Source organism: Plectropomus leopardus, chromosome 14, assembly GCF_008729295.1.
Source record: "Plectropomus leopardus isolate mb chromosome 14, YSFRI_Pleo_2.0, whole genome shotgun sequence".
NCBI classification, from domain to species: domain Eukaryota; kingdom Metazoa; phylum Chordata; class Actinopteri; order Perciformes; family Serranidae; genus Plectropomus; species Plectropomus leopardus.
In genome coordinates this window covers 18,461,525-18,489,253 of record NC_056476.1, presented here as the reverse complement: position 1 = coordinate 18,489,253, position 27,729 = coordinate 18,461,525, and the positions used below count along the sequence as shown (strand labels likewise).

At 41.7% G+C, this 27,729-nt stretch overlaps 2 protein-coding genes across 4 annotated transcripts in view; one reads left to right on the top strand and one right to left on the bottom strand.

The window, feature by feature from the left end:
* Positions 1–1,847: 1,847 nt before the first annotated feature.
* Positions 1,848–17,151, top strand: tgfb3 (transforming growth factor, beta 3). Its single transcript, XM_042500318.1, has 7 exons — positions 1,848–2,617; positions 8,605–8,768; positions 10,422–10,551; positions 10,692–10,799; positions 13,508–13,664; positions 14,906–15,059; positions 16,117–17,151. Exons 1-7 carry the CDS (start codon positions 2,272–2,274, stop codon positions 16,273–16,275), a joined length of 1,218 nt encoding a protein of 405 aa, XP_042356252.1. The 5' UTR covers positions 1,848–2,271; the 3' UTR covers positions 16,276–17,151.
* ttll5 (tubulin tyrosine ligase-like family, member 5) overlaps positions 16,994–27,729 on the bottom strand; it is a 59,575-nt gene continuing 48,839 nt past the window's right edge. For 2 of the 3 annotated variants that reach the window (XM_042500315.1, XM_042500316.1), the window contains exons 29-31: positions 26,536–26,744; positions 22,508–22,590; positions 16,994–19,635 (exon numbers count right to left, since the gene is read on the bottom strand). In XM_042500315.1, coding sequence (XP_042356249.1) covers positions 19,583–19,635; positions 22,508–22,590; positions 26,536–26,744 — 345 coding nt within the window. In that variant the 3' untranslated portion in view covers positions 16,994–19,582. The remainder of the gene's footprint in view (positions 19,636–22,507; positions 22,591–26,535; positions 26,745–27,729) is intronic. The other variant, XM_042500317.1, reaches the window with a different exon arrangement.

The window sequence follows — 27,729 nt, the reverse complement described above, 5'->3', positions numbered from 1 at the left end:
CCAGTCAGTCGCCGTGAAGTGGAGTAAGTAAGGAAGTACACAAACACAGAAAGTAGACTAAATTCAGTCTTCTCCACCGCGGGATAAGTAGGAGGGGTTTCTCCTAAAACAGGACACCAGTTTAGATATGTTTCAGGTGTTGTCAGAGGACTAGTTGCGAGAGATTGGATTATGAGAGATTGGCCCCTTAGCACAGACATGTAAAAGACCCCCACACCTTTCCTACAAGGCAGCAAGACACACAGACTTTGAGGTTATTCTGTGTCCCTATGGAGTCATTGTGCATGTATGTTGATTTGTGTCTTTGTGGTTGAATGTCTTTTTCTAGTTGTTTGGGTCTCTTCAAGGTAATTTTGTGTCTAATTGAGATAATTTTGTTTTTGTTTTTTCAGGGATGGGTTTTGGCTGTTTTGTGTTGTTTGTAGGCATCTGTGTCTTTATGTTATTGTTTTGTTTCTTTTTGAAGTCACTTGGGTCTCTGAGGAATTTCTGTGTCTGTTTTGGTTGTTTTGTAGACATTTTGTGTGGTTGTTTTGCATCTTTTTGTCATTTTGAGATAGCTTTGTGTCTATGTTAGTTAATTTTGTTTCTTATTGTGATGCTTTGTGATGGTTTGTAGTCATTTTGTGTCTCCTTGTGGTTGTTTTGTGTCCCCTTGTGTTTGTTTTGTGTTGCTTTGTAGTTGTATTGTGTTTATTTGTGGTTGTTTTGCCAATTTTTGTGGTTAACTTTTGTCTCTTTGCAGTTCCTTTGCATCTCTTTGTAGTAATTTTGAGTCCCTTTCTGTCCGGTAAGGTGTTACTTTGAGTGACATTTTGCAGACCAGGGCCCCCAGTGACACCTTAAGCCCAGAAGATCTGTTCAGTTATCCATCTACAATTATGTAGCCAAAATGCAATTCTCAGTGACAGTATTAGGCATACTGCTAAAGACATAAGGTAAAGACAAAGATATCTGACTAAATTATGTTTGGCGTGACTACATTTAAGAATCAAGTGACAGTTTACTTGGATCAGTAAAAACAAGAGAGAAAAGGGATCATTGAAAAAGAAAAAAATATGGGAGGGATAGTAGAACAATGACATCATCTAAACAATCAGAGTCAGTGTTTGCCTTTTACCAAACAATCAGCATATTTCCCACAACTCCCACGCCTTTGCAATTTTTTCTCCCTCAACCTCAATAAACCAGAGCCCCATCACATTATCTCCTGTCCTGCAGTGGCTTGTTTCAGTCAAAATGGGACCTGAAGTCTGCTCTTATGTCCGCTAGATGTCGCTGTTATGCACGTTTTATGTTTCTGGGGAGTGAGCAGCTGAACGGTAGCAGCATCCAGCGGATCAGAGCAGCTGGCTGGGCTCCCTGTGCACCTCCAAGATCTCCTATGTTAGCTTTGGCCTTCCATCTGCATTTGAGTTTCCTCCAGAACTTTATTTTGGATGTGGTCAATATTACCCAAGGACTGAATAAAGTCCACTCGCTGACCCCAGAGTGCTGCTAAGAGTCCTTAATTGATAGAGATTTATGAGCACAAAGCAACACATTGATTAACTATCGTCTTATTCGAAAAATACAAATGAAATTGGTCATCCTCGTGCACAGAGAGGATAGAAAACAAACATATCCCATCGAAAAATCTGTGTTTCCTTTTTCGGGAGCTCTTGCGTAATCTCACATTGCCCAATATAACGCACATTTTCGAAAGTTTGAGAACATAACATCTAAAGTCTCATTAGGTGCGTTTCAGAATAGAACAGATCTAATTGTCCGGACAGAGGCTATAACTCGCTGCCCCTCCCTCGAAAACGTCACATCTTGTGACTATAAAGCATGAGTGAGCGTAGAGAGCGTTTGAGTGTGTTTGAGGCCGGACTGCAGCGAGCGAGCAGAGAGGCGCACTGACTCCACAAGCACAAGTGGATGGAAAGAGCCCAATGCAATGGAGAAACTGAGCCGCGGTGCAGAGATCGGTGCCCTATAAACTCAGGACGAAGAGAAGCGGTGCTTGCATGAGATAAGGGGGAATGAAGAGTAGAATAAAGAGTTTTAATGAAGAGTTGAGATTCTCCAAAATGGCACGGATTTGCTCCCATGCAAATGCGCATTTTGCAAAGATGACATAGCACTTGAGAAAATGGGATTCCTCCAGGAACAGAACTCACTCACGACTTGAATGAAAAGAGAAAAGGGATTCTATGCAAATCGGAATTTAGTTTATTTTTTCTTCTTTTACTTGACAAGCCTCGGTTGTGAGTGAACGCAGAGTGAAATATGAATCTGGGAAAGGCAATTTTGTTTTTCCTCCTCTCAAACTGTGTAACAATGACTTTGTCGCTATCCACTTGCACCACTGTGGACATCGACCACATAAAGAAAAAGCGAGTAGAGGCGGTGCGGGGACAGATTCTCAGTAAACTCCGGCTGACCAGTCCGCCTCAAACAACAGGTCCAAGTCAAGTACCGTTTCAGGTCCTGGCCCTTTATAACAGCACCAAGGAGCTCATTGAGGAGCTGGGGAGAGACAGACAGCAGAGTTGTGGACAGGATAACACGGAGACTGAGTACTATGCCAAAGAAATTTACAAGTTCAACATGATCAATGGTCCGCCAGAAAACAGTAAGTCTTTGATCGTGATTCTTTTTTGCAACTTCTCATCCAATAAACGCTTGTGTTAGATGTGGGTGATTGAAAAAATATAGGGTGGAGTAATTATTTGTTATTGCCACGATTTTTTTTTTTTGTTTTGCCAGTGCGCCAACATTTTTTAGGTGATCCAAAAGTATCACTTGTGCAAACACCCATAAGACTAAAAACAAAAATTCATCTGACTTCGATATAACATTATTAAAGGTGAGTTAACAATGTAAAAATCAGGGATCAGATTTTTCCAGCTGGCGTTTGGTCCACTCGTGTCTGTGCAGCCTTTACGCACAGACGCGCCTGTGAGCAGTGGAGCGGCGCGCAAAGGAGAGGGCAAAGTAAACAGTCTAATTGGAATGAGCACCATTCCTCATACATACCTCACACCAAAGCCATGGGAACTCCAGCCTAAGTCTGACACATTCCTAAGCGGGGAAAATTCTCAGGCAGTTAAGTCTAGTATTTATTGCCAACTCCAATACCTCATTTCCATTTTCTGGCTGTGAGTTTCCCAATATTTTTCATCCAGTGTTACGACTCTTTCACTTCTATTTCCCCCACTATTTCTTTCTAGTAGCAAGGAGCTGAGCTCTGTGTTATGATCTAATTCCCTTGTTCATCCATATTGGTATTTCCTGTATAAACTATGGTCCATTGATTGTTCCAGAAACCAGAAACAGAAGCTCGCTGAGCAGCCGATTCTCCAGAGAAAGTCGCTTTTTAAGTAGAAGAGTTGGCTTTGTGCCTGTTCATGGTCAGAGGCCGGTTAGTGCATTTTGAAATCAACAGGTGTTTATGCTGTGCTGTGACACTAAGCAGAGCCTCTGCCGCTTCCAGCATAAGTCCTGAATCAAATCCATTTCACAGGTCCCACAAAGTGCTTCTGACACTCAAAATACACAACTCAGGGTTTATCCACTGGTCAGGGGTAGCCAGAGCTCCCAAAACAAACAGAGGTCTAAGGAGTGGGATCAGTGATGGCCAGGTGCCCGGGACACATCACGCTGCTCTCATACTGTAGGCCATACTGTAGGTGATAATACAAGACGTGAACTTGACTTGACTACTGGCAGCACTTTCCACTCCGAATCCAAGAGGAGTATTAGGAAATTAGCCAAGGTGCCAACATACATTAATTAGCACTTTCCTCTCCTTTTCCATTCTGTAATTTTAAAGAGAAAGTGTATAGGAACATAACGTCTGTCACCTTGATAATTTTGCAGCGTAGTTCATTTTCATTCCTGCTGGATATAATGAGTTTTACATTCACTGTTTTTTGGAAGGTGGGAGTGTTTGGGAATAAGGTCAAGTTTTGCTTTTTTCATGCCCAGTTAAAAAGTTAAACAGAAACTTTTCTGTCATACTTTCATGCGCCACTTACTCCAGACTACTTTTCCTCGCCACAACTACTACTAATGCAAATCAAGGTATTTGCCATAGATGAAGCATAATTAAGACTGGGCAGCAATAGATCTTCCATTTCTGGTGCAACAGAAGGCCAGTGTGACTCATTATATCATTGCAAACCAAATACTGACATAACTGAACTGAGCATTGACCTTTGGCACAATAACATTCTGCGAATCCACTGACTCTTGAATTAGAAAGACCGTGCCTTGCACGCTGAAGCATGCAGTTTCAGTGAAATTTCAAGCCAATCATTGACTCAGTGTTGGGTCAGTAAAAAATGAGATCTAGCGCTGAGGACAGCAGGGTATCTGATATATGGGATAGTAGAAAGATGATGTCATCTGAATAAACAGAGACAGAGGTCTTTGGCCTGTTCCCAAAGAAACAGCATCTCTCTCCCCCCACAACTCCCACGCCTTTACCATTTTTGCTTCCTCATCCTTAATCAAGTGGAAAAAAAGTTGTTTTTCAGCTTCAGAGCAGAGCTGCATCACATTATCTCATCTGCTGCAGTGGGACATAGAGAAATAGGACTCTTCTCTGATACACAAGAAGCTTTTTTAAGTGTCATGGGTTAGTAAAACCATGGCAGCATAATGCAAACATATTTCAGATAGTGCTATTTTACTAGATAATAGAGCCAATGTACTCCATTTCCAAAGAAATTTCTGTTGTCCTCAATGAGACCGAGACACCTCAGCAGCTGGCTAGCACCTGCTGCCTTATGCTTCCTATTTCCTTTGTTTACCTCAACAAAGCTCTGGAGAGACTGACATCACGGACAATCCTTGGGGCAAAAGGGCAAAGAGAGGTGATCCCTGAGAGGGTTTTTTTTCTTCCATCAGAATGCCTCTGTGTCATGAGAGGATCCCAGACACTGAAGGGTGAGCGTGTGTCAGGGTGCCAGGCGTGGTCGATAGCGTCTGGGCGAGGCACTTTATGTGGAGCTTTACAACAGAGCTATTCAAACGTCTGTCCCTCAGGCCTTCCTGCACAACTTCACCACTAAATCCCTCATTTAAAGCCCATTTATTTTCAGATTCACAGAGTGATAATATGAGCATGAAATCAACAGCCTTATTTTGTTACCAGGGCTTTTATATGTGCCATTTGAAAGCATGTTAATGAGAATGTTTTGCAGTGACTAAATTATCTAACTATAATCTGATCTTAGAACAGTTTGGGGTTTTAAGGACCTATATTATGCCCATGTTCAGGTTCCTACTTGTATTCTTGGTTTCTACTAGAACATGTTTACATCCTTTAATGTTAGAAAAAAAACAGACTGTTTCTCTCATACTGTCTGCCTGAATATACCTGTATTCGCCCTCTGAAACAGTCTGTGTTAGTGCCTGTCTCTTTAAACCCCCACCTACTGAAAAAGTCCATTCTGCTCTGATTGGTCAGTGTTTCATCAGTGTCTCCCTCATCCACGCCAAGGCTGAGTCACACTCTTTGACCCCATGGAAGCTTGGAGTACGATACATGCGCAATGTAACTAGAGCTGTGATGTTGGAGGGTTACAGTAGAGGGTGCTAGAAATAAAGGGATGATGTCTGCTCAGGTGCTTTTCAGGCTATTTTTAGACTCCTTAGGGGCGATCAGCCCGAAAAAACGTTTAGGTAGACTGAAATTGATAGTGTATACAATAGAGTATTTGCATACAGAAAATGTTTGTGTATGGTCTTTGACTTGGACGTTTGTGTTTTATGATAGTGCGACAGCTATTGAGCCTTTGGGCAACTGCAGACCAGATTTCACTGTGCGTGTGCGGTACCCCAATTGTGTGATGTCATTTGAAAAATCAAATACAACATGCTCACTCACAATGTAACTTGTTGAAAGTGGGTGCTGAATCCTCAATATGGATATCAAAGCAGTCAAAATAGGACGTTTCGGGCCAGACAGGTCTGGCCCGAAACGTCCTATTTTGACATCCATGTGGTGATAATAAAAGACGCTATAATTGGAGTGCTGTCCTATTTTGACTGCTGTGACGTAATGTGAAAGCACTACCTCTCCTATTTCCACCCTCCTTGATCCACGCCAGGCCTCAAGGAAGAGTGCTGTGCTTTTAAGACAATTTTCGTAATAGCAAAACAGTTATATTGAAATTTCCACAGTCCATCACACAATGCCATTAGGCCCAGGAATACTTTTTCCCCATTAACTTGCATCGGGAAAGAGTCTTTGATAAATCAGTGAAAACATTTTTTTGAGCGTTGCAACTCCGAAAAATGACTCGCTTTACTATCAAGATGTAATCCATTTGTTCGGATAACATAAAAGAGCGACAAGATTAAATCATTTTATCCCCTTTCATGTTAGCAGATTGCTAATCCGGAAGTCGGCTACTCAGCCGGTGGAAGTTGGCCACTGAGCTTGGTCTGGCAAGTCTCCGGTGGGCCTGCTCTAGGGGCCCAATAATGCAGAAGCAGAGTTGATCATCCTGGTAATTATATACCGTGGAAATAACACCAATGCTGTGTCCAGGTCTTTTAATACATCTGTGATAAGCATTCTGGGCATATCTGCACAGTCATTGCAGGTGGGGGAATGACTGTAATGGCACCATAGCACCACCACCATCTTTACCATACTCTTTTTCTTATTGGGACTGTTTCTCTGTAATTGCATTGCTAGGCAACAGCTTGGGTCCATGTTTACTTCCTGTCAGCTGATGTCATTCACATACATTGCAAAAAAATCCAGCAGGTAGTACAAAGGAACCCACTTAGATTGTTTATGTTTCAAGTTTTGTCGATGTAGTGTAATTGTGACATCACAACTTCACAGAAATCCTGACAGTTCATTTAGGGGACAGTTTCAGAATACAGACTGTGTGCATTTCTCTGTGGATTGAGTGTTTTGATACATTCATAGTATTTAGATATATATATGTAACACCTGTACCCGCCTTTAAAAGACATGGAAAGCTGAGTTGTTACTATATGGGACCTTTAACTAGTTACGTAGTTGTATCAGTAGATCTAGTTTGTTTACCTGCATCATGTTTAGAGCTTACCTGCATAAGTCTTTGCTAAATCAAAGAGTTTACAGGTGAAACTCATGTCAGCTTCCTGACACTTTGAGAGCTACCATCTAAAAATTGTGGGGGTCAGAAAGTTGGTGTATGTATTGCATTTTAATTATGCAAGCAATCCCCTCCACTTACCAACATGGAACAAATTACCTTTCAGACCCTTGGCAAAAATAAGCCATAATGTGAAATCCACCTAAAACCATTGCAATGGGAAAAATGAGGTCATCCAAAAGGAAACCAAAGACTTGATTAGAATTTCAAATCTCCCCTTCGAAGTGGGGCTTTCCACCTTCTGTGGGGGAGGCAGAGGGGTGAGGGAGAGAGACGGAGCAGTGAGTGAGGGGAGGAAAAGGCTACTGAGGTTTCCTCCTTATAGATTGTGTGGAAACACTGGACAGATATCTGGCTGGGGATGAATGCTGAAAAGGTCACCTATAAATAGGGAAAGTTGAAAAAAAAACTTTGTGGAAATATCAGATAATGACTGGGAGGACACTGAAATAGGATTATGGGTCAAATGAAGTACAGATACTTGGAGATGTGCGAGTTCCTTTTGCATGACACAGAAACGATTGAACTTCTGAGTTTCCATTTGAAACAGCTTGGAGGTGCAAATCAGCTAAAGGTGCAATGCCCCTTTCAACCACCAGCAAATCTGAGGCTTGGTAATAAAGTTAAAGCTTGGGGTAATAAATTAGCCATGGCTTGGCTGTAAATGACTGTTTCCATTTGGCCCATAAAAAGTTTGCTATGCGCTTGTTTTGCTCAACACTGCATGTGCTTGGCCTGTTAAAATGATAAACTGTTCAATGGTATTATGGTATAAGAAGAGGAAACAGGAAGCTTTTTACATAGAATGACAATGTGCCAATTTACTTAGCTGATTCCACCAAAGGTCAATGTGCAATCACATGCACACACCTTGTATACAACAAGCTGTCAAGCATGTACTCACTATCATGATGGAGTCCTCAATGGCTTCTCAGGTATTGTTCTGCTCCAGCACGTGAGCCCACATGTTCCCGGCCAAACCTCCTGGTTCCAGGGAATACTTGGCTCCTGGCCAAGCCCCTTGGAGCACCTGTTGGGCTGAAGAGCTAGTGGGAGGAGGAGGAGGAGTACGCTGCCGTCCCACTGCAGCCTGCTCCACCACCACCACATGGGACATTTGGTTTTCATTTCATGACTTCAACTTGTTGCTAACTCGGACCGCACAAAGTATAAGCAGATGGTTCGCGGTAATGGCCCACGTCTCTCTGGAATTGAGTAGAAATAGTTAAAAAAAATAAAAGCTTTGTTTTCATCTGCAATGTGTAGAAGGGAATCCTCTGCAACAAGCTTATCAATAATAATCAGAGGGTGGAAAATTAGCATTGATAACATGTATACAGTGAGGTAACAGATGGATAAAAGGGATTCTGATGAAAAAAACAATGAGCACTCTGATCTGATCTTTTTTTAGATAGACATTTAATACTATCTGACGCAGCATTTCCACTTTTGCCTGCAGATGACCTCCCCTACTGCCCTAAGGGTATCACCTCCAAGGTATTCCGCTTCAACGTCTCCACCATGGAGAAGAACTCCACCAACTTGTTCCGGGCCGAGTTCAGAGCCCTGCGGATCCCCAACGCCGGTGCCAAGAGAAACGAACAGAGGATTGAGCTCTACCAGGTGGGTGTGTGTGTGTGTGTGAGAGAGAGAGATCTGACTGTTCATTTCCACTGTTAGCAGAGCACAGGAGGGTAATGTGCTCTACTGCGTAGGTCAGTGAGAAAGATGAAAACATTTATATTAGGGTGTCCCACCTCCCTCCCTCCTCTTTTCATGCGCTGATCATTATTCCATGTGCTTACAGTCAAATGGATTCTACGTTAGGACAAATTTAAGAGCTTGCACAGCCATCTTTAAGAAACCTGAGATCACCATTCAACAGTTTCTTCTTTCTTAGCTGTCAATCTCAAAGAAGTTGTCCATCTTTGTTGGGTAAGGTGTTGTGCTCTTGTTAAAATCTCAAGTTGATAAAATCTTCTCTAAGATCACAGTCGTGACACAAAGGGAAGTGACTACTTTTTGCAATCAACAAATCCTCCAGAGAGCAACAAGTAATTTAGCATTGTTTGGTGAATTGCAGGTGAATTTTCCCTGTTTCTGTCAGGGTGTCGTTGCGTTTTACCTGCTTGTTAGATCGCCATTCAACATCTTGCAATTTGTCCTTAGAATGCTCTGTAAATGTTATTTTTAATTGTTTTATTTTTTTTTAAATTGATAGTCAAACTTAACTTTATTCTATTTATATATTCCTTTATTCCAATGAACCTCTTGGCATATTTTTATTTATTTTTATTACTAATCTAATTTGTCTGAATCTGAATCTGACTGGGGGGTTTATAGATCTGCACCTGCATTTGCGTGTTTATGAGCTTTTTTATGTGTGTTAAAGCACAGATCTGTTAGATGTCTGTGTGTGGGGGGTGGCAAGGATGGATTTTTTTTTTTTTTCGGTTTCCTCATTAATCTCCCGTGAGAGACTAGGAGTAATGATCAGGTTCCAACATTTCCTGCCAGGGAGACAAGCGTCTCCGGACTGCATACCGCCTCTGAGGCAACGCTCTGGCCAGAGCTGAATACAGACTGTCAGGCCCTCAGATTGTTTCCAGGGGCCTAGGAGGAGATAGAGGCAGGGTCACCCACCGGGGGAGTAAATGGAGCTGCTCGCTCGCCCCCACACTTTTCAGGCTGGAGTTGATTGGCAGAGGGCTGACGCTGGCCCCTCATTCCCACAGGAAGACAGATTAGATGCTGACAATGTTCAGGAACCTGGTTATCCATAGCAGTGCTGTGGGGCTCGGCGCTCGTACCAGCCACCCAAACACACACATTTCTCACTGCGGATAAACACCTTTGTTCGGAGAAGTGTTGATGGAGATAGGAATGTCTGAACCACACGGTTGCAGTTTCCTCAGTTTTGTCAATTTGGGGCCTCGGACATGAATGCCCGCAGAGATACCTATGTTTTTTTCTGAACTGTGTGACACTGTGGCCCAGCTTAAGTCAAAGTTTGAACTGCTGACGTGAAGGACAGCCAGGTTCTCATTGGCAGGAGGGTAACACGCAGGCATTAACTTGCAAAATGGGGATATCAACACAGGGAGTCACTTTTTCCATGAAGAGTAGACATTTGGCCCAAGGCATCCTGGAGAGTCTGGCTCAGAGAGACAGCTCTGGTTCTGTGTGTGTGTGTGAGAGAGAGAGAGAGAAAGAGTGTGTGTGTAAGAAAGAAAGAGAGTTTATGCAGCTGGGTCACATTTTCATCTTTCCTCACAGATCCTCCAGAAAGACGACCCCAAAGCCAAACAGCGCTACATTGGGGGCAAGAACGTCCTGACCAAGGGGACGCCAGAGTGGGTTTCCTTTGATGTGACAGAGACAGTGAGAGAGTGGTTGATGTACCGACGTGAGTTGGACACCTCAGATTTTCCTTGCACCTTCTTACATATCCTGCCAAATAGCACTGGTTCATTCAAAATGAAGCATAACTGCCTCAGGGGAAAATGTCAGCTCCTTACGTCCCTCTGCTCTCGTTTCGCTCCTCAGAGACAAATCTGGGCCTGGAGATCAGCGTGCACTGCCCCTGCCACACTTTCAGGCCAAATGGTGACATTATCGAGAACGCCAATGAGGTGTTAGAGGTCAAGTTCAAAGGTGAGACTGTGTTAAACCCTTTGAGACCAGGAGAGACATGACTTTTCTTGTGTTGCTTTCAGATGCCTTTCACAAGTATTTAAACCTTTGAGCAAATTGTTGCGATTTCTTTCAAAAACATGAAAAAAAGCAATGAGCAACACGGTAAGAAATGTTCCACAAGTGGTAAGAAATTAATATATTTAGGACATTTTTTTTTTTTAAAAAAAAAAGGTAGGGCAAATTGTTAACGGAAAAAAAGCTAGGGAAAACCCGTATTTATTATTATACACATTTACAATTGTGTTATAGAATTGTTATCATTATTATAGGTCATTTCCCTGTTGTTTTATTTAAAAAAAAAATATTTTTCTTTTTTTAAAAACCAAGTTCTTGCTGATTTTTTGGGTCATCTTTCATTGTTCATTGCCTTCTTCCCATGTTTTTTTAAAAAAGGAAAACAAGCCAGTTTGTGCCGGTTTCAAAAGGCTAATACCTCAGAGGTGTTTCATTGTTTTTACTAAAGCTTGTTGAATTTAAGGTATTTTGAAGGTGTCGAGAATGATATTGTCAAAGTTTCAAATTGGCAATCAGCCAAACACATTTATTCAAACCTATGTGAGGAATATTGTAATTGGAGGAGAAGTAAGGAAAGGGATTTTCTTTCTGTTTGTTCCTCAGTTTAAGGCACAAACTACATAATATGAAGTTAAAAGAACAGTTTACCAGACATTTTGGGACATATACTTACTTGTTTTCTTGCCAATAAACAGACATGAGACTGGAGTCTGTCTTCTCATCTAACTTGCAGTAAGAAAGCAAATCGTAAAAAAAAAAACGTATTTCCCAAAATGTCAAATTGTTACTTCAGATGTCTTGCATGTTTCTTTCCTACATTCATCAGATTTCTGCTTTCATCATGTTTTGTAAAATTAGGAAACAATACTGTCTTCACGTATTCTACTCTGATTAATTTCTTCCCATCTCAGTCTCAGGCTCGCGTGTTGTGCAGGTTTTGAGGCGTTTTTTTGGGGGGGGGCGGGTGGGGGGGGGGGGAGGGGGGTCTATGGCCAGACTGTGGTCGCTAAGTCTGTATTTGGTCTGGATTTTTCTTTGTTTTTGATCTCTCACAGTGAAAAGATGTTCTGCCAGTTTGTAGTCACGATCAAAAGCCAGATAACATTTAAGTCTGTTTGATTTGTTTGATTTGTCTAATGTTCCATATAGGAGAGATAGGATCTTGTGTTTGTTGAAAAAGTTTTGTTTGATTCTGATTAGCGCTATTGAGGCCGTGCCTGTTTTAGGATGATTTGCATCAGTGGCTCTTCTGTTCATGTTTAATGTAGTCCAAAAAAAAAGACTTCTAAAAGTCTAAAAAGTCTTTATTCAGGGCTGCTATAGGATGCCCCAACCGGTGCTGCCATGTTGGCAGAGTGAACTCTCTACTTGACTTTTAGCAAATGCAGAGCATTTGTATAAAGTACAAAGTTTATATTGTAGATTAAACTCTATTTTGCAGATTTTTTTTTCTTAATAGCTCCAACAACTCAACAGGCCTTTTGCTTCATTGCATACTCGGGGTGGGAATTATTGCAACATTTTAGTCGCCACATAACACAATTGCGATTTTAAACATTAAGCAATATGCTGAATATTGTGATGATATTATATATTGCAATACATTTTGATTCATGACATTTTTTCAAATGTAAATTATGTCAACAAAAGAAAAAAACTGTTGATATCTGTTTTATTTAAAAATTAAATTTGGGAGATAAAGTTTCACGTTTCATTAATTCTCATTGCAGCGAAATGTAACTTGTGGACTGAAAAGGCAATAGATCAAGTAAGCTACTAAATGTTTAATTTGTATTTGAGTTATTAATTTGAAAAGTTTTAGAATAAAAGAAAAACGTTCTTTGGGGTCCATGTATTGATACAATATTGCCACATAAAATATCGCGCTATATTGCTGTATTGATGACACACACATACCTTTTGCGTACTGCCAAATTAAAGACACCAGAGCTGCTGATTTAGTCTGTTATTGTGCACAGTCTATTCAAATGCAGTGTTTCCTCAGATGAAAGAGAATCTCTTTATGATACAATAACACTCACAATACTCTTTTTGTCAGACCAGTCTAAAAAAAAGTACCTTTTGATCCAGTCATCAACATGTTCCTCAAACCTACTGAGGTCTTTTTGGTAAGATAATGGGTTTCCTCTCAAAGAGGAAGAGAGAGACACAGAGCATGGGAATACAATTGATCTGGTATCTCACTTAGCACTGGGGCCCCCGGGCCCTCGGCCCTGGGAACACTCCCGACTGGCTTGGCCACAAGGAATGTGCTGCCACGGCGCTCAGACGCTTGGCCCCGAATTAAAGAGGGGCGTACATATCCAACAGCAGCATCTCTCCTGAGATATCCACTGCTTTAGCTATCAGGGGCAGATTGGATGAGCAGACGCAGGCCCAGGGGGGAGAACGGAGGAAAGAAGGAAGTTAGGGAACAGCATTGAATAAGGATGAAAAGTGAGCCAAAACTGAGAGAAACCCTTCCTGGATATTACAGTATCCTTCTGTAAAAGTTACAGTTGACGACACTGATTAGAGTTAAAGTTGTGGTTCCTCTGAAGTCAGCTCTTGAAGACATCTTTACAGTTCTCAGAGAGTCTCCTGTATTTCTGTGCAGTTTTCCCTCCAGACTAACTGACTGTCTCCTGCAGGTATGGAAGCGGACTATGATGATCTGAGCCGTGTGAAAAAGCAAAAGGAGCAGCTCTACCCCCACCTCATCCTCATGATGCTCCCTCCCCACAGGCTGGATGCCCATACCTCCTCCCGCAGGCGCAAGCGGGCACTTGACACCAATTACTGCTTCAAGTAAGGCACATTTCCTCACCCTGGAAAATGTAATGCACTGCTTTGACTATTGTCTTTAACTGTAATATAATTTGCCTGGCTGCACCTGCACTGTAAGTTTTGGTGATTTAAACACTGAGATAGTTAAACTATTGCAAAATATATTGCAAATATTTTTCCATGACTTTTTTTAGGGCTATAGGTGACTCAGAATTATTGCCAGTTGAATCAGATTTGACTGTTCAATATGAATATTCAATAATTCATTTTGTTTTACAACAAAGTTTCGAAGGTTAGAAGGAGCTTAGCAGATGGTTCAGTATGACAGTGGCATTCACAGCATAGTAAACCAGCTAACAGCGCAAACAACAGATAGCAAATGCGCAACAATATTTTTTGTTGACACTAAACATCAACAAAAGCCAGAGTGTAATGCATTAACTTGCTGCGAGCTGGAAATTCAATACTTCTTCACCTTACAGTGTGGTCTCTCTCTCCTTCTGTGCCGCTGCCTGCATGTCCGCAGCTGCCGAGAGTAGCATGAAAGTCACAAGCACTCACAGACAGCCCAGGCACAGGCAGCCCTAGACTTTTCAAGGACCCATTATTGTAATTTTTCTGGCTTGCCTGGCATTTTTGAAGGGAGAGAAGTAAAGCAGGGATAAAAGTTACCGCTACAGAAAATACATTTGCAGCTATGTTACAACACACAGGCATTATCCATGGAATTTTTTTGACTAATTCCATGACTTTTCCAGGCCTGGAAAATGTGATTGTGAAATTGCATGATTTTTCCAGGTTTTCCATGACTGTGGGAATCCTGTACTACTGTCTTGCAGAGATATGAGGAGGGGTTGTATTGTCAAGCAATACACAAGCCGAGACAACTTGAAATGAAAATATCAGCTGTCACGTCTCAGAAAGATGGCAGGAAAGAGGAGTACGTGGGCACAGAAAAAGTTTGTTAATCACCTAGACGAGCATGACAGAGGTATTAGCCAATACAAGTCGGGATCTGTCCCAGTGCCACCTCCTCTTACACCACGTCTCCTTGGCCCTGGATTTCCTCTGACAGGCAGCACCAGAGACACCTGGGCTGACTCCAAGAGGGAAAATAAGGGCACACCTAAGAGTGGAATTTCTGATCTTCACTCTCATCTCTGGCTGTGAGCCCACAGGCAGGAAAATGTATACAACTCTTAAAATTGCTTGTTACCCATGAAATGGAGTGAGTGTAATCCTCTGTCCTCTCCTGTCTGCAGCAATTATGAGGAGAACTGCTGTGTGCGACCACTATATATTAATTTCCGGCAAGATTTGGGCTGGAGGTGGATCCATCAGCCTGAAGGGTACTACGCTAACTTCTGCTCTGGTCCCTGTCCTTACCTACGCAGTGCAGACACCACCCACAGCTCGGTGAGACAAAGTGCCACAACACATTAAAGGGACAGTTTGAAGGTTTTGAAGTGAAGTTCTATGGAGGATTTGTCCATAGTCAGCGTATGACACACAGTAGATGGCGGTCAGCTCGCCCCCCAGTTTGGAGAATCAGAAGGGAGTACAGCCACAGAAGCTAATCAATGTACTGCTGTGGATAACATATTTTAGTCACCTAAGTCAATATCAGTTAAACCCTTTGAAACTGGGGTGGACATCAGTTATTCTTGTACTTCATCCAGACGCCTTTCACAAGTATTTAAACCTTTGAAACCTGAGCAAAAAGTTTGAATTTTCTTAAAAACACATGGGAAAAGGCAATAAGCCACTTGCAAGAAATTTGTAAAAGGTAACAACAAAACAAAATTATTCAAAAATGTCTTGAAATTGTATTAATGATTATTAGAAATATAGATTTAAAATTTGATACAGAATATATAAGATGTTTTACTTTTAAGCACTTTTTTCCAGGTAATTTCCTGTTGGGTTTTTTGGCTAATTTTCAGGTCATTTCCTTTTAAGGTTTCACTAATTTGTTGCTAATTTGAGGGGAATTTATTGTTAAGTTACTCATTGCCTTCCTGCCTTCATGAATATATTCACAGCTTTAACCTACAGTCAGACAGTCATTTCTGGGGGGAATTGATATTAATAATAATAATGCATTATTTATTTTATTATATATTTTGTAACATAAGTTTACATATACAATTTTTTATAATTTTAAATATAATTTCTTGGACATTTTTCCCTATTTTTTGGATAATTTTTAATAATCATCCCCTCTTATTTTTTTTTTTTTTTAATTTAATTTGTAGGACATTTCTTGCAAAGCTGGTCAGTGACTTTTCCCCAATGTTTTAGAAAGAGATCAAACCAAACTACTTATATTTCAAAGGGTAAATCAGCTTGTGAAAGGCATCTGAACACAGCCCAAGAAAACTGATGTTGATCCAGGTTTCAAAGGGTTAAAGTTGTAAATCTGTGGGAAAAGACGATTGCTGATTTCTATCTCCTTCTGCTCTGTCTTCCACAGCTGCTGAGCCTGTATAACACCTTGAACCCCGAAGCATCCGCCTCCCCATGCTGTGTTCCTCAGGACCTGGAGCCCCTCACCATCCTTTACTACGTGGGTCGCTCCCCTAAAGTCGAGCAACTCTCCAATATGGTCGTAAAGTCCTGCAAGTGCAGCTAAACTCAAGGGCGAGAGACGTGGGGACGTGACGGCTCCCAGCACTACTCAGGAGCGGGTATGAGGGGTTAGAGGGGGTACGGTACACTTTGCCCTCCACGAGTACCTCCAACCCCTGCTTCAGCCTAACCCGAGCTCTCTCTCTCAAAAAAGACGCAGTCCACCACTCTGCTCACAATCATTGGCAGCATTTACCAAGAAGACTTGTCAAACACCACTTCACTAACGGCACTCAAACCCATCAGACCTCTTCAGCAATCTCCTTTGACATCAGTGTTTCTCATATTTTGTTTTCTTTCATATTCCAGCGTTTTGAACAGCATGTACCTCAGTGTTACATAACAGGAGGAACAGAACAATAATTGTCTTTCAATGATCGCTGCATTCCTACGGACATTAAATGATTGCAGTCGAAAAAGAGAAAATGACTGAGAATGCAGACTGAACTCATAATGGGAAAACGTCAAAGAGGGTGAAACTAAAATGTTTGTTGAGAGCAAACACATCCCTCGGCTCTGACGCACAGGACACCTTCAAATGTCCGAGCTGGAAACCGATGCTGTGCACGCCACAGTTCCCTACACTGTTTGTTTAGGATTAAAATGCTGTTGAATTAAAAATGACCGTAGGAAGAAAAAAAAAGAAAAAAATGCTGGAAACCAACCTTTATTTCAAAGTAGTATTTCCATGGTTATGTTTACCTCTGTAATACAACAGGATGGTGATTCCAGGGATTGTTTTGTTTTAAAGTGAAGCCTTTCTGTTGTATGAGACGACGTATGTCACTAAGTGAACACTTAACTAGATCACGAACTGTAAATGTTTTTTCTTATTACTCTTGGAAACACCTTTTTTTTTAATTAAAAATGGACAGTTGGATAGAATTGTTCTAATTTCATTATTGCTGGAGTTTTTCTGTTTGCGTTAAGTATTTTAGAGCACTTTATTTTTAAGGGTGATAGAGTGCTACAGGGATGAGTCCTTAAACCTGGATATGAGTTAGCATTTTAGCACTCCCAGTTCCCTCATCTAGGGTCGATGGGTTTTTTGAATGGTTTTTTGATTAGATGTCTGAAGTAAGGTCTGTGGTTAACACAAGCTTGAGACTTTCAAGATTTGTTCGAAAACATAAATATGTCACCCCACTTGTGCATTTTTAAGCTTTTACGTGTCTTAAAAAAGACAGTTGCAAGCAAGTGGCTAAATGAGACTGCAGAACATTATCACATTGAACCGCGCCTATCACAGCTTTACAGCCTCGTTTATAGCCTAAAGCTGTTTGTTTACACCCTCTGAATAATATGAATGAATGAATCATACAATTGGTGTTCATTTGTGAAGATTAGCTTGGTGGACAACAAAATGTGTAGGTATCACACTTTAGTTTGCTACAGACCTTATTTTCTGTGATAATCCAAAATCCAATGGAAAAATCCAACCGTCTTTTTGTCAAGAGAACCAGGGTACTCCTAACTTCTGCGTTGGCCTACAGAAAAACATCATCCCTGCAGCACTCTATAGGGTAAATTTTGATGGCCAAAGTAAAGAAATCAAAGTCCAGCCAGTTACAACTTCCAGTGTACAGTATGTGTGGTGAACAAATACATTTCCTTACATGATCAGCATGTTTTAATGTTTTCTAGATATTCATTTCAATGTTGTTGGATACAGACTGCCTGGACGATTCGTAAAATATTACATTTCCATGCATGTGTGTGTTGTAAACAATCAGCGACAAAACAGATTAAATGATCAAACTGTAAACAACTTTGTATCGCCACAAGAGAATTGGATTCCACTGTTGGATTTTTGTAACACAGCATGCACTGGCATAGTTAAGTAGCAGTAAATCCACAACATTAACATCAATCACTACAGAAAAAACATTAAAACCAGTTCTGCTGTACTGCACTGAAAACTACAATCTGTGCAAAATCCCTCTGATGATAATCATCAATTGATATGATAAAAACATGCATGACATTCAAGTATTTTTTGACAAAGTCATCATAAACATATGCTAAATCTATGGATATATAACAGAGATATTTTTATTCTATTAACACGCCCTGAGTAAACTCGCTATATGGTCCCAAGGAACAGAATATCCACATGGATATTGGTCAGCTGGTGCAGCATTAACCTTCATTGTAGGCGAGGCTGTGCATAACCATAATTCCTCTTTGTGTTATGGTTTGAGCTACACAAACCAGGGTTGGAAATCAGCACTATCCACCAGCCAAATGCAGGTGAATTATGCAAGTGAATGCTGGATTTGCCTCCACTCACCAGCCCAAAATGCTATGGAACTCTATTGAGTGGCATGCAAATTTCTGGATCCACCAGCCATAGTGGCACATGGACAAAACAGTTAATTTCCAACCCTGCAGAAATGGCCAAAAAAACCTTTTGGTGGATAATTTACAGTAAATAAATACTGATGCAATAGCAATAATTTACTTATTAAACCACAAATATTAAATTTGGTCCATTCAAGGAAACAACACCAACATCTCCACAGTTTACAACTAATCACACTGTATTCTTGATATAAAGCTTCCCAGTAACAGTGTTGCATCATCCTTGTAAGCAGGGAACAAGGCAGCAACCAATCATATTAAAGCTCCTTTTATAAAGCCTACAAGCAAAGGATGCCATACTTTTAACACATCCTTAGGCAATGACCAGAGAGTATGATTTGGCAACAACTTGGCTTCCAACAGGGATCAAGAGTTGGAGTGTTAAATGCCAGAAGCCACTCCCAAAAGGCAGCAAGATGAGAAGCTGCTCAGGTAATCAAACCCCCATCTCACCTGTTTGTATAACTTTCTAAGAAGAAAAAAATGCGGCGCACATTCTACTGTAAAGAATAAAAGGTTGAATTTTATAGTTAAAATGCCACCGGGGCATTGAAGAACCATCTGCTGAAGGCTATCTGTCAGTGAAATCTTTCTGTGGCATCAGTAGCATGAAGAGAATGAGGGCGGACAACTGTTGGGATGTGTGAGTGCAGCCAAGTGGGGCGAGGGGGAGAGGAGGGGAAGGAGCTGAAAAGGCCAACTGATGTTGAGCTGAGCAAACAAAATCCCAACCTGCGTCAAAGCTGGGCATTCCTGGCCTCTCAGACTACCCTCTCGCATGTCTGCGGCTGTATCAGAAGGAAATTAATAGGACCCTGTTCGATGTCTGGCATGCTTTCATCTGTTGCTGTTGTCCTTTCCCAGAATACACCTCTGTGAGGATGTAGTTACATGCAGAGACACCTGTCAGGCCGGCAGAGGGGCAGGGCGTGCCTCTGGTCGCTTTCATGTCATCTGTGACCAGGTTCCTGGCCCTGGAGCAGCTTGCGGTACACAGAGAGACCTGGGAAGCAACGATGAAAGTTAAATTAATTTAAAATAAGAGGGAGAAGGGCAGCTCAAGGTTTTCCCCACATCAACAATGTGCGCACAAACAGAAATGCTGTCCTTCAAAAGAGAAGGGGGGGGGGGGGGGGGGGGGGGCTAGTAGCGGCCCTACAGCAATAGAGAATAGAGAATTTTGACTTTTCTTAAAGAAATTCTCAAACAAATCAATAGATTATATCAGTTGGTGATTCATTTAAAAGCTGACAATTATTTAATTAATCATAGCTCTAAGTGATATTGAGGCATTCATGCAAATATATCGTGATATTTGATTTTTTTTCCATATTGCCCAGCCCTAAATAAAACACTCATTGTGAATGTTATGTTGCTCTTTTTAAATTTCTGTTCAAGGTTACCAGCAGATCTGCTTGGTCATCTCAGTGCTTTGCCTTTTGTCTGGCTGTCCCCTCTCTCTCTCAGCCCCGCTCGCTCCTCGTCCTATCGGCTGGCTCACAGCCAGGCATCCAGTAGAAAAGGCATACCAAGTACAGTTAGAGCTGCCGTGTTTGTGCTCCCAAACACTATTCCCTTTCATTCCCTCTCTGCACACTCTGTTTATTTTGGTGCTCTTTTACACTGTGGGGCCTGACGAAGCTGGAAAACGAAAACATCTCGTCGACTTCCAATCCGATGACATGACCGCTGGAAGCAGCTTCCTCCAGATCAGCAAAAGAAAGATAAAGGGACAATATTGTCTCACTCCAAATCACACTTGGAGCTAATGATGTCAATAGTTTGCTCAACAGTAAATCAACCCACAAAAAAATGAACAGAATAACAGATGAATAGGTTATCTACTATAATTACTCAACAGTTTTGATCTTTGTGGATCGGTGATGGCTATGAATTAAACATCCAATAACTCACATAATAAATCTGAAAAGGGGATGACAGCCAACAAATACCTTCCTCTGACAACATGGCACCACAAAACTCTTATTTTGATAGAGGGAGGCCTAAGCTATTCGTCCTGACATGATTAGACGCCCATTAAAATGGCACAAGTGCAGCATTCATTTCCTTCTCAAACTAAAAGCTATAAATCTCCTCAGTCACCAGCTGTGGAGCCCTGAGAACTTCAAGAGAGCTTCAAGGAAAACATTGTAAAACATGTGGTCAATATAATCTAGGTTTGTAAGCTTTGATAGGTCCTCATCGAAACGCGCCCTTCATCTCGTGTCAAAAATGAACACAAGAAGTAGGGAAGGAAAAAGAGGGGAATAGCGGTGAGTGAGCAGGAAAAGTTTTCAGGGGATAAAGGGAGAGTTGTATGAGCAAAGAGAGGAAGAGATTAAGAGAGCGCACAAGAGAGAGATAAAGGGAGAGTGTGATTAATGACGGCTGACAGCTGATCATAGAGAATGCTCTCCATTTGGACTCGCTCTAACTCCCTGTCAGAGTCAATCAGTGGAGCTCAGTCATCTCGCTACAAAGGTACACTGGGCAGGCAGAAAGACCTGACGCACTCCTAAGCTCTACAAAGGCCGTCCCCCCACTGTCAACGCCCCCCCCCCCCTCCCTCTGAAACACCACACTGAGTCTCTGTTCAACTCCCAGTCCCATTCTAAATGCATGGTTAAACCTGCCTTACTAACTGGTTTTAGTACTGGGATTTTTTTTCCGCTTTGGTTCAGACATTTTTTTCAAGTCAAGAGTGGAGCACCCCCCCCCCCCCCCCCTCCCCTTGCGCCCTGAACGACGGAAAAAATGCATTCATGAAATTCAGAAGCTTCTCCCAACGGATCCAGTTACAGTAATTGATGAGTTTATAAGATGTTTGTTAACTTAAGCCAGCCTTCATAGTTTGGGGGAAAAGAGGGAGAATATAAAGAAATGTTCTGGTCACAGACACACGCACTCATTTTAGGCGGGGGAGGGGGCTGGGTGGTGTGCAGCTACTGTGTTTTTCCGACGCTGATTTCTGCTTGACGTGACACTCACGTGATGTGATGAATGGTATGATCTGCTAATGCTAATGTGTAGTAGGTCTACGGAAAAAAAGGCTCCTGATCAGGCAAACAGATGTGTGCATCGGCAGCAAACTGCTTAATATCACCGTTACTGCAGTAAGCTCAACACTTCACTCGGGGATGGAAAGAGTTGTGGAAATAGGGCAGCATGACAGGGGCACACGTGAGTGCATGCACCCGCAATTGCAGTGTATTACTCATAATAAACTTTGCAAAGGCTGAGCTATATTTTTCATTCTCTTAGTGTGATTTCTGGGGTACAACTGGACGGCTCTTTTGGCGGAGAGACAGTAATTACAACTGTGTAGGAATGACCAACAGATGGGAATGCCCGAACTGTTCCCATCACTGGATCTCATTTCAAAAGAAAGATGTCATCGCTGTTATGTCTCTTTATCCTTCAGCAGAAATCCGACCTCTAGTCCTGGACACAGATATTGTGATCAAATAGCAAATTACAGCGCTGGAGAGTGTTTATCTGGCTGCTTCAACTGTACTTGGCATAAGAAGGTTGTGACACCAGTCATCATAATAAAATAACCAATAAAACCTCACTTGTACAAGATTATGATTAAAGTTTGTACACTGTTTATCATTATGACAATGTAGTTATCTTCATTGGTTTGCAAAATACATTTACACATCCTGCACACCACCACGCGAGCAGGAGCAGGCTAAAAATATCCTGTGGTGTTTATCAGTCCTCCATGGGGAATGTCCACTATGCCTGGCTGTAATCACGGACACTGGCATAGAGAGGGTATAACCCCCGCCTCCCACTGCTCGAGGACTACAGCACCAACAGGCCAAGTTACAGCGTGGTACTAAGCGTGTGTAGAAGTGTAGCATCAGACCCACCTGTTTTACCACAGATGGCTTTGTAGACCGCATGTTGGCCGCTGGACACACTTCCACTGGCTGAACTCTCTGCGGAGGTTTGCCTGTTGATCAAGATAAGTGTCACTGATAACCACCATTCACAGTTTTTCACCTCTTTTTTTGTATTTTGGTCATTTAATTATAACAAGTTTGGCTTCCATTTCTATGCCTCATAGTGCTACATTCAATAGTGAAAAACTATTTCCTTGGAGGTGGAGCTTCTACAACCATAGTTGTGCACAGGTGTGTCGTAGACTGAGATTGGTTGCGTTTGCTTGCTTTGCAATTGTTGTAGACTGAAAGCTCAGAATAAAGGGGAACATTTCTTACGTGTGCATAAATCTTTTCTACAAGTTCAGACAAACTATATCGGCAAAGGAATTCTTATCTCCACAGTTAGGGTACAAGCTTTTGATTTATTGATTTGATTTATATTTAAGGCTGCACAATTAATACAAATTTTGCCTAAACTGAAATATGGCAAAGTGCAATATCCAAATCACAGGAGCTGCATGTTTTTGATGAAGGTAAAATGTGTCACAACATAGCCATTACACAACTAAATCTCAAAAATGATCCATTATGAAGCTTAATTTTCACTGTGGACATCTGACGATGGTTTTTAGGGAAGGTTTTACTTTCAGTGTCCTTTGTATTTTCACATTTATGTATGTCACTGTTTCTTATGGCTGACTCTATGTGATTGTTTTATTCTGTGTCTTGTTTTACCTGGCTGCAAAATAAATTTCCCTTAGGGGACAATAAAGTTGAAAGCTGAAAGTTGAAATAAATGTAAGCATTGTGGTGGTACAGAGATGCCCTAGCCTAAAAATCCAATCTCAGACGTAAGTGAACATGCTTGTGTGGTATAGACATTGGCAAGAATTGCATCATCATCATTTTTGCCTTTTTTGAGTGAAAATAAAACTCAAAAATGACCATTCCAACTAAAATTGCATCGCATATTGCATTGCCAATATCTTGCAATGTGACTTTTTTCGCACTGACATTTACATAAATGAATAGCTGAAAACCGTTTTTGTCAACTTGTGATTGTTTAAGCTTCTGGTGAATCATCTTCCGACAACAAAAAAGTGGAGTCAGTTTCAAATACTGTGTGTGTGTGTGCAGTCAGTGGAGGCTAGTGGGGGTTAAGTGTTTGCTGAGTGCCTCTCGTGAGCCATTGTGACAAGAAGGGGGCAAATTCCTGCTGCTTGTCCGGGGTGATGTGATTTTCACAAGATTATTATTGTGGTGATTACTGACTATGAGGACCTGCGGGCACTGGCTTCAGACACAGAAGGCATAGTCTCTCTGAATAGTCAGTACAGTAGTGTATACTTATCTCACCAGGCTTCATAGAGGAGACTGCAGATCATAGACAGGGAATTACATAGCCCTATTCACATAATCATACAGCAAATACAGTGTTTTCAGAGAGTAAACCATTATGAGAGCTGGTGAAGCGTGGAGCAGGAGCAGACACGTCTGTAACCTTATACATTAAATCTGTTAAGCATTTTTTAGGGGGAACAATAAATAAAGCTTAGCTGGCATTAACCTCTCGCCCCATAACAGCAGCTTGCCAAAGGAGCATTAACAAGGTAATGAGGGTACACACTGCCTCCTTGTAAGGGGCTGCACAGTTGTTCTTTCATACCATTACACAACCACAAATAGAACGGGCCCACTTTAAGCGTGGCATACCTCGACAGGAAGCAACCCCTTTCATATTGAAAGGTGGGGGGAAAAAAACCTGACCTCTGGGTTCTTCACATCACTTTCTTTGTCAACAGTCCTCACTCTGTCACTTCAAGAATCAGGCAGCAGCCAGAGACAAAATCTGAACTTGCAGTTTACATGCATGGATGAAATATAAGCCTAAAGTTGAACATTTCACACCACTCTCAGTAAGCTGAATGTAAACATAGCTGATTTTTTTGAGCGTACAGGTAATGTTATTCAGATTGACCAAAGGGGATAAAGTTTAACCATAAACACACTTTTGGCAGCTTCTGTGTGTGTACAGTATCCCGTGAAAATAACTACTGTTGTGGCTGATTAATAGGGAGTGAAAGCAGCAGCGAGGCTGACATTAATGGTGCTGCTGTAATTGTCACCCTATTAGTAATGCCACACGACAGCCCGGGTTTCCGTAGTTACAGCTGCGTCTCGCCAAACCATGCAAACAAAATACCAAACAGGCTCATTTATTTGTGTTACAAATTGCTCCTTTCAAAGCCTTCACTGAAGTCATACCACTTTGAGTCCTTGCAGCCCCTCAAGTTGGCAGCTGTGGTATGTTGATAGACCAGAAAGAGCCCTGCCCTGCTGAGTAGATACCAACACGAGGCACATTTGCTTCGAGCAAGTGTACCGCATGTTAGCTCGGCTTAAAAATCAAAGCCACTCTTTGCCAAGGTCTATTCAGCATCTTTTAATCTTCAATTAAAACTGAATGCTGACGAGTCACTCAGTCCAAGTCAGCAGATCCGGTCAAAGCTGACTGGGTAGCACTCTTGTCGGATTTTGTCTCCAAACAGAGGAAATCGTTTGGCTGCATCGACAGAAATCTTTACTTCCTTTCCTAAACAACACCAAAATGTCATTCTGATAAATAGACTCAGCTAACAACTGTCAGTGATCATCAGTGGTGTATTACTCATGGGTGAACCACGCGAGGCCAGAGCTGGTAAATTTGTATCAAACACAACAGTTTTACAATGCAACAGCTGGCTACAGGAAGGTGTTTGGAGGGCTGGATAACCTTGAACTGTTTGATCATACCCAGCACAGTGATTCTATTATGAGTTGGAGGAGCTCAGGCCTACACTGGGATGCATTTCAGATGTGCCTCAATAACAGAGGTATTGAGTTGCCCCTAAAATGAGCCCTGGAAATAAAGGGAAGCAACTTATTATCCCCCCATTTTCTGCAAACAATCATCTCCTTTCTCCTGGACGGGGTTCACTTTTCTCTGTCATTCTTTCTTTTCCCCTCGCTTTATTCTTTCTTTTCATTGTTTCCATCGGTGCATTTTTTGGTCCTGAAGCTTCCGTTTTTCCCACACTCTCCCCTGTCACACTGGTCGACCACAAAAATGCAGGACAGAGGAGAGTGCGAGGGGGCTCTGGAATTCCACATGCAGAGGGTAAACACGGCAACTGCCAGGAAGACACACACACACAGGAGCAAACACAGCACCTACCCGGCTGCCCTAACCTATTCTACAACCCCAGTGCTGCACCCCTGCCCTCTTAACTCTTCAGTCGCTGGCTACAGTTTGTTCAGCCGAGTAGGACGACTGAATGTAACACGTCAGCAGAGCAAGGGCTTCGCTCAGTGCTACCTGCTACTCTCAACTCAACTTTACTTCTGTCAGCAGGACTGAAACACTATAGACTTCACTCTCTTAGGCAGTGTGAAGAGCCCTTCACCACTGCAACAGCGTGCTTTAAACAAACAATCAGCCCAGGTCACAACGGTTTGCTGTTGTTGTGTAATTTGGCCAGATGTTGCAGTAATAAAGTCATAAAGCAAGTGAGGGAAATAGCTGGCAGTTCAGCCCTGTTTCACTCCTTTCCTTTTATTTTCCCTTCTGTGCTCTTCAGCTTATCTCCAAAACCAAACAGGAATTAAATGGCGCTCGGAGCCCGGGGCCCTTCCACTGAACCACGCTCTGTTTACGGTTCAGGCAGAAATCAGGCCTGTGATGAGGTTGTTTACTGTACAGGCAGATACACCCTGCGGCCAAAAGACTAGGAGCACTCCACTGCACACATATTCTCACTCTCGTTAGCATTAGCCGTGTCCTCTTGAACTCACCGATCCCATGCAGTTTGTCTTACTCCACAACTAGCGGCCAACCAATGCCATCTGCACTGCAATCGCTTAATGTGCCATAAATTACATAGTTAAACTCTCAGCTATACTGGATTTAAGCAGCATCAAGAGTTTGAAAGAAGTAAATCAAGAGTAAATGCACTTAGTGAGAAGGCTGGTCTTACTTGATGAGGCGCTTTGTTGCTGTTTTTCTGACCTGTCCCTCTCTGGAGCTGCTGGGCGGCTTTGGGGCGAGAGCAGGACTAACACAGGTTTGGATGTGGCTGTGGGCATGACTGTGATTAGGCCGAACATGAAAACTGGATGGAGGGCAGCTGGATGAGTTTGTGGGAGCCTGGGCGTGTGGAGTACTTGTCTGGTCTGGAAAGTGAGCCTAAGAAACAAGGAAGACAACTGTTATTTAAGGCCAGTATCATTGAGACATTAAAATACTTACTGACACTTTTAAACACAAAAATATTGTTGGCATACAACAGAATTATTTATGGCAACTTTTAGTGACCAGCAGCAGTATAGAACAAGATAGAAAACAAGATAATAAATCATGAAAAGGTATTGCACAACAAGTCTGATAGCATATATAATTAAATGTTTTATTATCGCTTTGCAATACTAATCTTGATTGTACTTTAACCTCAATGGACAGGCAGTATAAAGACTACAAGAGCAGCTATTAACAATGACTTCTTACTGATCAAACATTAGGAATCACAATGGGACAAAGCATTGCATACAACAGCTAACTTCCTGCTCATGTGTCTTTGCTGCCAGATTTATTTACATGTAACAATGAAACACCTCTGGGTATCAGACATCTGTTAAATAACATTTAATCATACATTAAAGAGAAACTTCAGATGTTACGTGTTGTACAAAGATTAAGTAAACGGCAGCAGTGGAATTATGGAGGTTGTTGGTGGAATTGTGCATAGTGGTCAATTTTTTTGAGACCGTGATGAGCACATTTTAATCTTGTTTGGGTATAGTTCACTTACAACTTTGCAGAACTGCTCTGTTATAGACAAAACTCAAAATGGAGGTCAAACTGATTGTTTGTAGCTGACCCATGTACATTACTTGGACTCATCCTAACTAACTCAACTTAGAGGATAAAAAAAACTTGTTGATAATTGAAGAGTCATAGGCCAGAAGATTATTTACTGAGATGCCATAAACGGCCATTACAGAAAAAAAAGTCTACGATAGCAGCACTCTCAAAGTACTTTTCTTTGTCCCTTAAAGATTGTCTTAATAAGCCTGTTTACAACAAACTCTACATAGATATCTGTTAAACATGTTGACATTATAGGTAAGATACAAAAGATTGAGGAGCTGTCGCTTGTGTTGTTCCACAGGGA

What these genes read in the sequence shown, in the direction of transcription:
- tgfb3 (XM_042500318.1), top strand. Translation starts at nt 2,272, where the DNA reads ATGAATCTGGGAAAGGCAATTTTGTTTTTCCTCCTCTCAAACTGTGTA. An exon ending in CAATGGTCCGCCAGAAAACA is followed by an intron (nt 2,618 to 8,604) that starts GTAAGTCTTTGA and finishes TTTTGCCTGCAG; the next exon opens with ATGACCTCCCCTACTGCCCT. An exon ending in AGAGGATTGAGCTCTACCAG is followed by an intron (nt 8,769 to 10,421) that starts GTGGGTGTGTGT and finishes CTTTCCTCACAG; the next exon opens with ATCCTCCAGAAAGACGACCC.